This window comes from Neomonachus schauinslandi, chromosome 4, assembly GCF_002201575.2.
Source record: "Neomonachus schauinslandi chromosome 4, ASM220157v2, whole genome shotgun sequence".
NCBI lineage: Eukaryota > Metazoa > Chordata > Mammalia > Carnivora > Phocidae > Neomonachus > Neomonachus schauinslandi.
In genome coordinates this window covers 6,389,654-6,402,243 of record NC_058406.1, presented here as the reverse complement: position 1 = coordinate 6,402,243, position 12,590 = coordinate 6,389,654, and the positions used below count along the sequence as shown (strand labels likewise).

The 12,590-nt window shown below is 57.5% G+C and overlaps 1 protein-coding gene across 1 annotated transcript in view; it reads right to left on the bottom strand.

The window, feature by feature from the left end:
* Nucleotides 1-12,590, bottom strand: part of H6PD (hexose-6-phosphate dehydrogenase/glucose 1-dehydrogenase) — a 29,888-nt gene that overhangs the window by 15,184 nt on the left and 2,114 nt on the right. The window contains exons 2-3 of the mRNA XM_021684018.2: nucleotides 5,637-6,273; nucleotides 4,469-4,586 (exon numbers count right to left, since the gene is read on the bottom strand). Coding sequence (XP_021539693.1) covers nucleotides 4,469-4,586; nucleotides 5,637-6,273 — 755 coding nt within the window. The remainder of the gene's footprint in view (nucleotides 1-4,468; nucleotides 4,587-5,636; nucleotides 6,274-12,590) is intronic.

The following is a 12,590-nucleotide window of genomic DNA, read 5'->3' as shown; positions in this document are numbered from 1 at the left end:
CACTGTACAGACTGTCGAAACATGGAAGTTTAAATACATATTCACGTACATCTATGACAGAGGGACGATATTGGGTGAAGAACGGACGCAAAGGAGTGTTTCGGACCAACTAGGGGTCTATACATCCGCCAGCACGAGTCACAGAGAAGTCACGGGGACGGCGGCGAACACCGCCACTTCCCCTCCTTGCTGACTTGGAAGAACAGCATTTCCATTTGTAAAGTATTTCCATGTATGTGATTTCATTTAATCCTTAAAACAACCCCGAGAGAGAGAGAGAGAGAGAGAGGTAATGGGGGTCAGCACCATTATCCAGAGATGTGCTGAGGATGCACCCCCACAACTGGGACCAGAAACCCCCTCCCCATTGCCTCCATGCCGTGGGAGATCTGGGTTTTCCCAGGAAAACATGGAGTTAAGAACAACAAAACTGAAAGTTCGCTGTGATCCCTCCCAATACCTTTGGGGATAACTAAAAATAAAAAGCGGGGAGGGCCGAGGAGAGAGCAGGTCTGCTGGCTGGCCGGAGGCTGGGCAGCTTGCCCTGAGCTCACCTTGCAGACAGCCCTGCAGGAGGGGACACGCCAGGCTGGACGGCGGGACAGGTGGCACGCACCTGGGAGGACCCAGGCTGCCTTGGTCCCTGTATGAGAGGCACGACCCGGCCATTCCGACCCTCAGGGGTCAGCATGCACCACGCTCCTTCCCCAGTGTGGGAACAGGGACCCTCCCAGGCAGGGACAGCTACACCATCCTCGGGAAGTCTCCCTCTTTCTTCCTGCCAAAAGAAAAAAAAAAAAAAAAAAAAAAAAGCCTTCCCCCCAGAGGGGAAAGTAGGGCAGCAAAGAGATGCAGAGACGCTCCGAGCACATCCTGGCAGGAAGCCAACCACCAAGGGTCTGTACAGACCCCGCGGCCACAGGCGCAGTGGTCAGAGGCTGGGGTTTGGAGGGGCCACAGACTTTGGATCACATTCCCGCGCCCCCAGAAGAGAGGGCAGCCCAGCCGGATGGCTGCCCCTCAGGCCACTCGTGACACAGCCCTCCTTCCCGCGGGGCTTCCCAGCGGCCACAATGAGGGCCAGCAGGGGTCATCTCTACCCTGCGGCTGAGTGGCCCAGCCAAGGTCACTCCTCGTACAGCCCAGGGTGCTGCAGCTTCAGGAGACCCCGGCCCCCCAGGGTTTCTGTGGCTCTGAGAGCGGTGCCCCAGACGAGACTGAGGGGAGCGGCGGGGGGGGGGGGGGGGGCGCCCTGGGACCAGGGAAGCATGCCCTCCCCTCCCTGCTGTCTCTATCCTGCTGTGCGCACCGGGACACTGCAGCAGACTCGCCCGGGCTCACACAGCCACAGAGTGGGGACAGCCAGCCTCACCCACTCGGAAGTTTGGGGGGTGACCTTGAGGCTCAGAAGTCCCCTTCCCGGGGCCTGCAGCAGCTCGGGGCCAGGAGCACTCCGTTCCCCAGGCCTGGCATGCCACCAGGAGCCGGGCCACTCCGGAGCCTCCCCACACAGGAGTCTGCAAGGGCTGCGCAGGCCCTGGCCGCGGTGGGGGATCCGGTGAGGGGATCGGCCCTTCTGAAGCTTCCCGTCAGACTGCTGGGCTCTAAATCCCGCCTCAGAAACATCCAGGCCACGTCCAGTCTCACTGCCGCAGCTGGCCCGCTAAGCACACGGAACCACCGCAAGGCGCCGTGACCCCCCGCAGGAGGGCAGGCCTTCCTCCCGCTCACTTCCCATCCCCAGTCCCAGGAGAAGGCACAGCCCAGGCCTGATGTGCCGGTCACAGGGCTCCTTGGCCATGGGGGGTAGGGCTGCAGGGCCCACATCTCCTGTCCTCTCTCTCCAGCCTGAACTAAAGTCTGTCTATAAGGGGCCCCCTGAGGGACAGGCTCCAAAGCATCACCCCGAGGGGACAGTGAGGATCAGTGTTTGGGCCTCCAGAGCTGCACGAGGCCACTTTCTCGGCATGCAGAGAATGCTCGTCCTTCTGGGTCCCCAAGGCCCAGGCGACAGGGAGAACTCACTGTTGCCAGAGGCCCCAGTTGCTATGGGGATGAGCACAGTGGCAGGAAGTCAGCCCCTGTTACCCTGGTCTGGGCCCGAGCATGCAACTGGCAGGCAAACAGGCCGACCAAGGAGATCCAACCCCCAGGACAGCTGCAGTCCCACCAGCCATCTCCGACAAGGACAGGCAGCAGACCCAGCCGGCTGGCCACACCCTTACTGGTCCCAAGCCCCTCAGGGGCCAGTGGGTCCCCTGCTGCCTGCCTGCTCTGGGTCTCTCTGTGCCTCTGGGTTGAACTGAAAAAAGCCTTGTGCTCTGGGTCATGGCAGCAGTGAGACCTTCCCCTCAGAACCCACACCCTACAGGCAGCTGGGCCTCTGCTTTGGTCCCATCCAGCAGCCCTGAAGGCAGAGCCACTGTGCCCTCCCTCCTTGACCTCAGCTGTCTCCTGCTATCCAAACCTGAGCTTCTCCCTGCCTCAGGCCAGGCCTTGGCAAATAGACCTGCCCAGGCCACTGCCTGCCTTTCTGTCGTGACTTCTCCCTTCCTTTCTCCAAAATCCAAAAGTACCTTTGCTGGGATAAGCAGGCCTGCAATTTGCCTGGCCCCTGGCTCCGTAGGGATCCCGCCAAACAACAACAAAAACAACAACAAAACAAAAAACCTACAAATGATGTCAGAAACCAAAAGGGAAATGGGGTGGGAGGGTTGGAAGGAATAAAGGGCAACAGTACAACTGGTAACTCCAGACATCACAGCTCTTCCCCAGCCCAGGGTGGGCACAGGAACTACTTGCCAGAAACGGGGGCGGCAGGGGAGGTCCCGGTGTCCCAGGCCTGCCGGTGGCTGAGCCAAGTCCAGGCAGAGACTGGTGCTGGCCTACAGAAGGGTGACAGCCGCACATTCCCATCCCGCCCCACGCTCTCAGCGCCAGATCTGAAGTTCACCTCTCTGCAGATGAAGCAAGAGCAAGGCCCAGCGCTCACCCCCACAAGGACACAGGCACGAGGAGGAAACCCTCCCCTGAGCCCCTGCCGAGGACAGGAGGGAAATATGGAAGGGTCGGGGCAGGTTCCCGAGACCCACGAAGGCTCAGTGCAGTGGGGAGAGGGCCTCTGTTCTGGTATGGGCTCCCGATTGGAGAAAGCGAGCTCCTCTCAAGGACAGCAATGCCCTCAGGCCTGGCTCACGGAGCCCGGCCCCAGGCCCCCAACCCCCACTGCCTGCCTGTCTCATTCATTTGGGAGTCTGTACCAAGATACCCTCTCCCAGTGAACCTCACACCCTCACACAGAGCCTCCAGCACTGGATACACACTTGAAGAGGAAGCGAGAGAAGCTGGAGAAAGCAACCAAGGGAAGGAGAAAGAAGAAGAGGAAAAGGCAAATAGAAGGTGACAGACCTCCCGGACCCCCATCTGGGTCTGAAGGCCCAGGGGCACACTGTGGGGTGGGGACAGTGGCCTCGGGCACTCCAGCTCAGACTGCAGAGAGCAGCGAGCGGGACGGACCGGGGGCAGAGCCAGACCACACCCGAGGACCTGGCCCCACCACTTCCTGCCCCGGGGCCTTGGGCACATCACCAAACCACATCTGTAGGTGGGAGCTGACAACAGGACCCACCTCATTCGGCCACTGGGGGGACTGATGTAAGAAGAATTAGCTTTTACTGTCTTGGGTAAGAACGGATGCCTTGACCATAACAACACGCTCCCAACAGGTGGGGAGCCCCGGAGAGCCTCAGGGGCTGCTGCTGGCATCGACATGCCACCTCACCGATGAGCAAGTGATGGGTCTCTGGGGCCACCCGGCAGGGACAGGCCCCACGCCCCTGGGTCACCACCGCTCATTTGTTCGGTGTTTGTTCGGACGTCTGACGTGGTGCCGGGAGCCAGAGAGGAGGGGCCCGGCGCCCAGGGTCTGGTGAGAGAGGCGCCCTGGGCCCGGAGGAGACCCAGGAAAGCCTGGAGGGCAGAGAAGGGAGGCATGTGGCGCTCTGAGGGCCCGAGGGGAGTGGACCTTGTCGAGCAGGCCCCTGAGCAAAGCTCCCCGAGAGAGCGGCAGCCCAGCTAGGAACCGACAAACAGGAGGGATGGAGGTGAGGAGCGGGCGAGGAGAAGCCTCGAGGCGGACGGTGGACAGGGTCTGAGGAGCCCTCATGCGGCTCGGAGGGTCTGCACCACGTCCACGTAAAACTCAGGTTAACTGCCAGGTCTGTGTTCCCTGCAGGCAGGGAGCACCACACGGGGCTTTGCCTGCAGACACGCCAGGGGTTAGCATGGCCCAGACCTGGGCACACACGGCAGGCCCTGGAGGGAGACCACACGCCAGCAGAGACCTCCCTCTGAGAAGCACCAGCCAAGGCGCAGACGCTGGGCAGAGGTCCTCCAGCCCTGCCTGACCCAACACCTCACCAGGCACAGGACAGGTGGAGGCCTCGGAGCGGGGGGACCACTCACGCACCCTCTGCATCCACGGTCTCCTTCATGATGATCTCCACCCGCTCCACGTGGTGCCGGTTCCAGAGGCCGTCCAAGGCCTTGCGGTTCTGGTCTCGGAAAGGCAGGATCTGAGCAACGGCCTGCCAGGGAAGGAGACCGGTTATGCTGCCGATTCTCAGGGTGAAGAAGGAATCCTGACCCTAAGGACAGGCCCCAACTTCTCTAACCCTGTTCGGAGAAGATGCTTTCAGGCACCATCGTCCCTGGGCCTTAGGACTTCACAGCTCCATACAGACTCCAAAAACTGTTAAGTGACCTCCACAAGGGTTTCCAGCTTTTTATTTTGCAAGGAAAAAAAAATATTTAAGATTACTTACCTTCTATTACCGTCAACTTTTCATGAAAGATATTTTAACACCAAAAATGGAGCAAGAAAAACTTCAGACTGGATACATTCAGGAAGTGTTCTCTTCTCATTTTCCCAGAAACAAGTGAACACCTCACCAGGTCAGATGCAGGTCTGAGGCACACTCTGGGAACCTTGCAGCTCCAAACAGGGCTGGCTAGAAGGCGATGCCTCTGTCCTGGAAGACTATGAGGTGCCCACCCACAGGGTCCTGGGCTCACCAGCCTGGTCCACACCAGAGAAGACCGCGCAGTGTGCCCTCTGCTGCGGTTTCTAGGAAAAGATGTTCCCGAGGCACTCGGAGGGCATGCTCAGAGTGAAGTGGCCAGCCGGCCCGCATCACCCAGGAGCTCGGCCCCAGGCTCCACAGAACCTGGCTGGGAAGAATGGATGTAGGGTCCCTGCTCACCGTAGGATCTTGTTACCAGCCTTCTGGCTCAAAACAAAACTCAGGAAGACAGAGATACTGACAAAGGGCAGATGGGTGTGGAGTAAGTTAGTTCCCACACCACGACCCACTGGAAGCCAGGCCGAACCTGTGCAGAGGACTCAGGGCAATGAGAAACAAAGCTCTGGCCACGTGCACAAGGGCCACGCATCCTGCCCTTGCTGCTCGGCTTTTCCTTCAGCCTCTCACCACTTGCCCACCTTTAGGACAACCACGGGAGCTCCGATTTCACAATGGCTCGGGGCCTCATCCCACAAGCACCAGTGTGGCTCTGTCCACGGGGTCCGCCCACGCCCAGCTCACTCCATCCCTGGCAAGCTCCCCGCTGAAGCTCACCTGCTTGCCCAGGTAATGGTCCACCCGGTACATCTCCTCCTCTCGGAAAAAACTCCCAAGTTCCGTGGCCAGCTGCTGGGCTGAGAGGTGGTCGTGGCCAAAGGGCTTCTCCAGGACAACCCGCAGCCAGGCACCCGGGCCCGGGCGGCAGCTGCTGTTGATGCTGCGAGCAATATCCGCATAGGCGAAGGGTGGCACCGAGAAGTAGAAAACCCTGCCGGCCTCCCGGAGGCCTTCGTGTTCGAGCTGTGCTTCAATGTCCTTGCTCAGGGCCATGTAGTCTTCACTCGTCCTCAGATGGTGGTACTGGCTCAGCTGCTGGAACTGGCCCCTGAGTTGGGCACAGCGCCCGGGCGCCACGTCCTCAGGGCAGGAGAGGGACTCCAGGACCTTGGTGATGATCTCCTGGCCCTGCTTGGTGGACGTGAGGGCAGCCCCATGGAAGCTGAAACTGTAGCCCTTCCCCACCTCATCCAGGTACAGCTGGAACAGTCCCTGCCATAAGTATTTTTTGGCCAGGTCCCCAGTCGCTCCCAGCAGGATAATGGAGACATGTCCCTGGAGCTCCTGGGCCTGCAGGCAAGCCACAAAGGCCATGCACATCGCCACTGTGAGCATCTTCCAACAGCCAGGGCGCCTGGGCAGAGGTAAGACAGACAAGGAACAAGGAAGGATCAGACATGGTTCAGGTGGCTGGGATGTGGAGGTAAACACATCTCTAGGCTATCAAACATTTCCTGCCTGGCAAAAAAACCACCACGTGTTTTCTCTCAGAAAAATGTTATAATCCCATAGCTTGCCCCTCCCTCCGCAGCAGCTTGGCTTCTGTGCCAGGAAGCTGGTGGGTAGGGAGCCTACCCTGTAAACAGGGACTATGGCCGGGAAGGTGGTAGGCCACTTGCTGGAGACGGGCCACTGTGCTGCAGGAAGCACCAGGGAGGCCTGCAGGGCGGCCACGGGATTGGAGCTGTCCACTCTCTGACCACAGCCAGTCTCATCCATGAGCGCAGGGCACCAGGACCATTGGGGCAGCTCGGGAATAGGTAGCAGGCCCTCCGGTGATGGCTGGAACTACGAGAAGATATGCTCAGCCCCTCTCACTCCTCCCTTTGCTTTCCCCATGTCCACCGGGCTCCAAGCACAAAACAATGACTAGTAACTGCTACAGTGTAGTGATTAAAAACATAGACGCTGGGGGCGCCTGGGTGGCTCAGTCAGTTAAGAGTCCGTCCGACTCTTGGTCTCAGCTCAGGTCTTGGTCTCAGGGACATGAGCTCAGGCCCCACACTGGGCTCCATGCTGGGTGTGAGGCCTACTTTAAATTAACTAATTAATTAAAATAAAATAATAAAATAAAAACAGAGTCTCTGGAACCAACTGAGGTTGAATCCCAGCTCAACTCCTTACTGTTGGACCTTGGACAATTACTTAGCCTCTCCATACCTCAGTTTCCTCATCTGAAGTGGGGGTAACAGCGACCTACGCCATACGGTTAGTATAAGGACAAATGAGTTAGTATTTATAAATGCTCAGGACACCGCCTACCACCCAGGAAGCACTACAGAAGCACTGTGGTCTGCCAATGACAACAGCAACACCGAACTAAGTCCTTATGTGCAGAAGATCTAGTGCGTCCAGAGAAAAGCCCTGAAAAAACACCAGTGGAGTGGATACTATGATCGTTTCCCTTCTGCAGGGAGCAAAGCTGAGGCTCGGGTGGTGAAGGGGCCCGGGAGAGGAAGCGGGGAGCCGGAAAGGCACCAGGCTCTCTGGCCCCCACGCTGCCATCCCGCAAGCGCATGCTGCAGCCTCCCCGAGGGGAGCCTCACATCTTGGCTGTTTTCCAGCCTCATTTAAAGCAGCTGACACATATGAAAGGGCAGAGGCCTCGGACCTGCCACAAATGCACCAGAGGCCTTGCTTTCACTTGCCTTCTGTTCTGACCAAGGCTGTGGGGCTTAATGTGCCCCATTCTTACTCTGCGGCTCTCCTGTTCCCATTTCCCAGCAAGGCCCGTGCTTTGAGGGAAAGGGAGAAGTGGTGATGGGGAAAGTAATCATGGTCAGCAACTCGGCTCTCAGAAATAGTGGGACAACGGAGCCCAGCCTGGGGCGCTGGAGCAGGGAAGGAGGACTCAAGATTACTGACAGCAGGCGTTTCCAGATGAAGGAGTAACGCGACCCTCAACGATGAGGCTCTAATCTGTTGTTCAGGTAAGGAAACTGAGGTTTAGAGAGATACCTGGCCAGCCTACCTTCCTGCATCCCTATACTGTCCTCCATCTTGAGGGACCGGAGCTGCCCTCTGACTGACAGCAGCACCCCGCACCCCACTTCTCCCTCTGCTTCTTCCTCATCTCTCTCAGTCAGCAGCCAAAACAAGGTGAGGGTCCAACAGCAGTATCTGCATACCAGACATTTCCACTACTGGGGCTTTAACCGGAGGATCCAGGGACCAGCTGCATGGCCTCCCAGGCTTCCCCGTCCACTCCCTTCACCTGCACAGTCACTCCCAAATCAGATGGGCCGCAGGACCACTCTACTTTCTTCTCCTGCTTCCCAATCCCCGTCCTTGGCCCTTCATGCATTTCTTCCTGAACTGGCAATCGCCCCTGTCTGGAGGGAAGAAAAAGCTGCAAGGTCAGTGCAGGAAAGAGGCAGCGAGAAATCTGAAGCCCAGAGAACAGCCTGGAGAAGGAGGAGCCTCCAGCTGGCAAGCTGCATCTCAGAGCTCCTGATCCGGTACGGGCAGCCAGGGCCCTGGACGTGCCGGGCACAAGAGGGGGAGCTCAGGAACCTCAGAGCCCGGACAGGCAGGCGAGGGAGCCCCAAGGGCCAGGACCTCGACCCCCACCCCGGAAGACTGCAGAACTGGCATGTCCCAAAGCCGGAGCCCCCAGTCACTGTGCTCAGCAGCTTCCTCAGTCAAGTGGGGGAACGTGGCACTTGGGGCAGAGGACCAGGCTCAAGACCTCCTGCCAGCTGTGGGATCTACTTAAGTCACCTACTCAGTTTGGGCCCACATTTCCTAACTATGAAGCAGGGCCAATACCACGGAACTAAACGGGGGTTGGAAGGATGAGCTGTGGGTGACACGGGTCACAACTCCCCACGCAGATGTTAACCACCTTCGCTAAACGGAAGGCCCCTTGTGGCTCCGAAGGGCACAAGGCCACTCCTGTCAGGAGAACCTGTGCACGCCCCTGCTCTCGGGGGCTGCAGGAGGCAGCACGGAGGAGCAAACTGGCATTCACGTCCCACTCCCGGCCCGGGCCCGACACCCTGCCCTGAGGGGGGGCAGAGAGCGACGACGGGTATAGCTGTCCTCCCCGCTGCCCCGACAGGGACACAAACAGGCTCAGAGAAGCCGCCCACCCAAGTCAAGAACGGGGCCCCAGGGGCGCCTGGGTGGCTCAGTCGGTTAAGGGGCTGCCTTCGGCTCAGGTCATGATCCCGGGGTCCTGGGATTGAGCCCCGCATCGGGCTCCTGCTCGGCGGGGAGCCTGCTTCTCCCTCTCCCACTCCCCCTGCTTGTGTTCCTGCTCTCGCTGTCTCTGTCAAATAAATAAAAATCTTCAAAAAAAAAAGAATGGGGCCCCAGCCCGCGAGCAGGGGTGAGGCAACAGGGAAAGCAGATGGCTTGCACGCATCCCCCGGGGCCTTCTGCGGCAAGGCCTCCCACCTCCGCACCGGCTCCCGGAGGACCGGCCCAAGGACGCCTCCTAAACTTACACACTGAAGTGAGCCCCGAGCACGGAGGTGGCCTTCCAACAGCTGGCACTGCCGTGAACGGCTTCTGTTTTTTTTTTTTTTTTTAAAGATTTTATTTATTTATTTGACAGAGAAAGACACAGCAAGAGAGGGAACACAAACGGGGAGTGGGAGAGGGAGAAGCAGACTCCCCGCCGAGCAGGGAGCCCGATGCGGTACTCGATCCAGGGACTCCAGGATCATGACCTGAGCCGAAGGCAGTCGCTTAACCAACTGAGCCACCCAGGCGCCCACGGCTTCTGTTTTTAATGAGTAAGTAAATAAGAAAACCACTGGTGAAAAGTTTGAGGAGCTCTAGCCTAGGCCTTGGTTCCTCGTCTGCGACAGAAGAGGCTTCGCCGGAGGACGGCCCCTTCACTGCCCCCAGATCGCGTGCTCCCCATGGGAGGGGAACAAGCCCTCTATTATCAGGGAGATGCCAGCGCTCCGCCTTTGCAAGGAGCAGTTAGGGGCTCAGCACCTTAGACTCGGGCGGGGCGGCAGGGCCAGGGAAAGAGGACTCAACAGGAAATGAGGGGCTGATAACTACGTGTCACTCAGAAGCTCAGACAAAACTCTCTGAAGCCCTAACTTAAGCGTGTGGAGGGTGCAATTTCATTTACAACAATTTTTTTTTTTTAAAGATTTTATTTATTTATTTGAGAGAGAGGATGAGAGGAGAGAGAGAGCACATGAGAGGGGGGAGGGTCAGAGGGAGAAGCAGACTCCCTGCTGAGCAGAGAGCCCGATGCGGGACTCGATCCCGGGACTCCAGGATCATGACCTGAGCCGAAGGCAGTCGCTTAACCAACTGAGCCACCCAGGCGCCCTTTTTTTTTTTTTTTAAAGATTTTATTTATTTATTCATGAGAGACAGAGAGAGAGAGGTAGAGGGAGAAGCAGGCTCCCAAGGAGCAGGGAGCCCGATGTGGGACTCGATCCCAGGACCCTGGGATCATGACCTGAGCCGAAGGCAGACGCTTAACCATCTGAGCCACCCAGGCGCCCCTACAACAATTCTTATTGAAGGTACTTGCCAGGAACACACTACACCCCGGAAGCGCAGGTGCCGTGGGGGTCGCTTCCGGGGAGGAGAAAAGACCTTCTTCGAACAGGCTCATCTTAGCAGCAGGCCTGACGGGGCACATGGCCACAGCCCTGGGCATCTTTCAGGCCCCCAACCCAGCTGGAGGGGTGCCCATCAGGCATCCTGGGGGACTCACCTTTTAAAGTACAGCTCTGCCAACATTCCCAAAGCTGGGAGCGCTGACCTGGCCAGCCGGAGGGTTTGGATCAGAATCAGGGTTCCAGTCTTTGTTTCCGGGGAGCACCCCTGCAGCCGGGCCTGACCCGTCCTAGCACGGACACAGCGTGTGCTGGGGCTCCGGGGGCAGGGCGGTGTCTGGTAAACCACAGGCGGAAACAGCTCTGATCCTCTCTTCCCAGCACACAAGGGCGGGAGAAAGGAGCGGGGAGCTAAAGGTCAGTGGCTGCTGCAGCCCTGTTCCCTTTCCCCACACCACACTGACACCTCTGACCTCTACCTTCTGTTTGCCAAGCAGGAAGGAGGGAAGTTTTCTTCAAATCACAGCCTGGGAGTTTGGAAGTGTCGAAAGAACGTGTGGGAGTAAACGAGAGTTCAAACTGAAGATCATTTCTAACCAAAGCGGGAGGGGATGTGCCCAGTCCTGTCTATAATCACTCACTCAAGCGTTTTTCCTGCACTCCTCTCCTTGTTCGGGCCCATCGGCACCAAACACGGCCATGCAAGCCAAGCCCTTCAGCTGCTGTAAGACCTGTACCCCTTCCCTACTTGTTCCCCTTGGGGCTAGACTGGGGACAAGAGTTGCAAGATCAGGCTCTGGGGCCCTTTTCCCTCCCTGATCTCAGAGAATCCTTAGACCCGTCACCTCTTTAGGTGCCTCGGGTCCCTGTGACCCCAGGGGGTGCTGCAGCCGCCTTGTACCGCACACAAGATTCAACTGCTGCATTTGCAGGAATTTTTCAAGCCAGCTATTAAACTCAGCCATTATTAAAAACCAAATCGCACAAGTTTATAACCAAATAAACTGTATTAAAAACAAAAGCAATAAATACTTATTATTGCTCATCTCATTTCCTAATTATGTGACTACATTTTACTCTCCACCTGTGCTCTTGACATTATTGACATCTATTGTATCTGTAAGATGAAGATACTCTGTACTGGGGTGTTTGCCGTGGCCAGCGCAGGAATATTGCACCACAGATACTGGCAAATGCTGTAAATCAGGCTTGCTCCCCGTCACCAACCCCCACCCTACGGAGTCGTTACACATTTACCAGCATACACCACCAGGTCTTCATCTCCATTCTGGGCTTTCTCCCCCTCAACTCCAGGCTCAGCCAATCAACTGCTACTCTGACACCGTTAGCTGGATGCCCTTGAGACTCACTATGTTCAAAATGGAACAGACTTCTCCGCCAACCTGCTCCAGATGCAGATTTCCCCAGCCTCAGTAAATGGCAACTCTACCCTTCCAGGTGCTGAGGGCAGAAACTTGGGTGGTGGGGCGGGGGGGGAGTGTCATCCAATCTGTTAGCAAATCCTGTAATTTCTATCATCAAAAAAAAAAACTAGTCACCACCTTCCACAACTGCACTCTGCTTCTAACCACCATCGCCTCTGTCTGGATTACTGTAGGAACCACCCAATTGGCCTCCCGTTTCTGCCCTTCCCTGAACAAGACGCTCAGTGGCCTCTTTATGGCCTCCTACCCATTACCTCCTTGATCTCTTCTGCCAGTTGCCCCTCTCTGGGCTCCAGCCTCCCATCCTCCTACCTCAGGGCCTTTGTACTTGCTGTTTGCTCTGCCTGGCCTACTTTTCCCTGCCGATGTCCACACGGTTCACTCCCTCCCTGACTTGAATTCTTTGTTGAAATGTCACCTTCTCCGTGAGGCTTCCTCAGCCAACTCCGTAAAACCGCAAACCTCCCACCTCCATCTCACTCCCTGCTTTCTCTCCGCAGTACGTATCAGTCTCTAATATACTGTCTGTGGAAAGTGTATTTGTTGGGTTTATTCTCTGCTGCCCCTCCCCTCAAGAATGTGAGTGCCAACCAGGGCAGGGGGTTTTGTGCTACTCTTCAGTATCCAAAACAGGGCCCGGCACACAGAAGGTGCACTCTGCATCGGAATGGTGGCATGAAGGAAGACATGCCTCC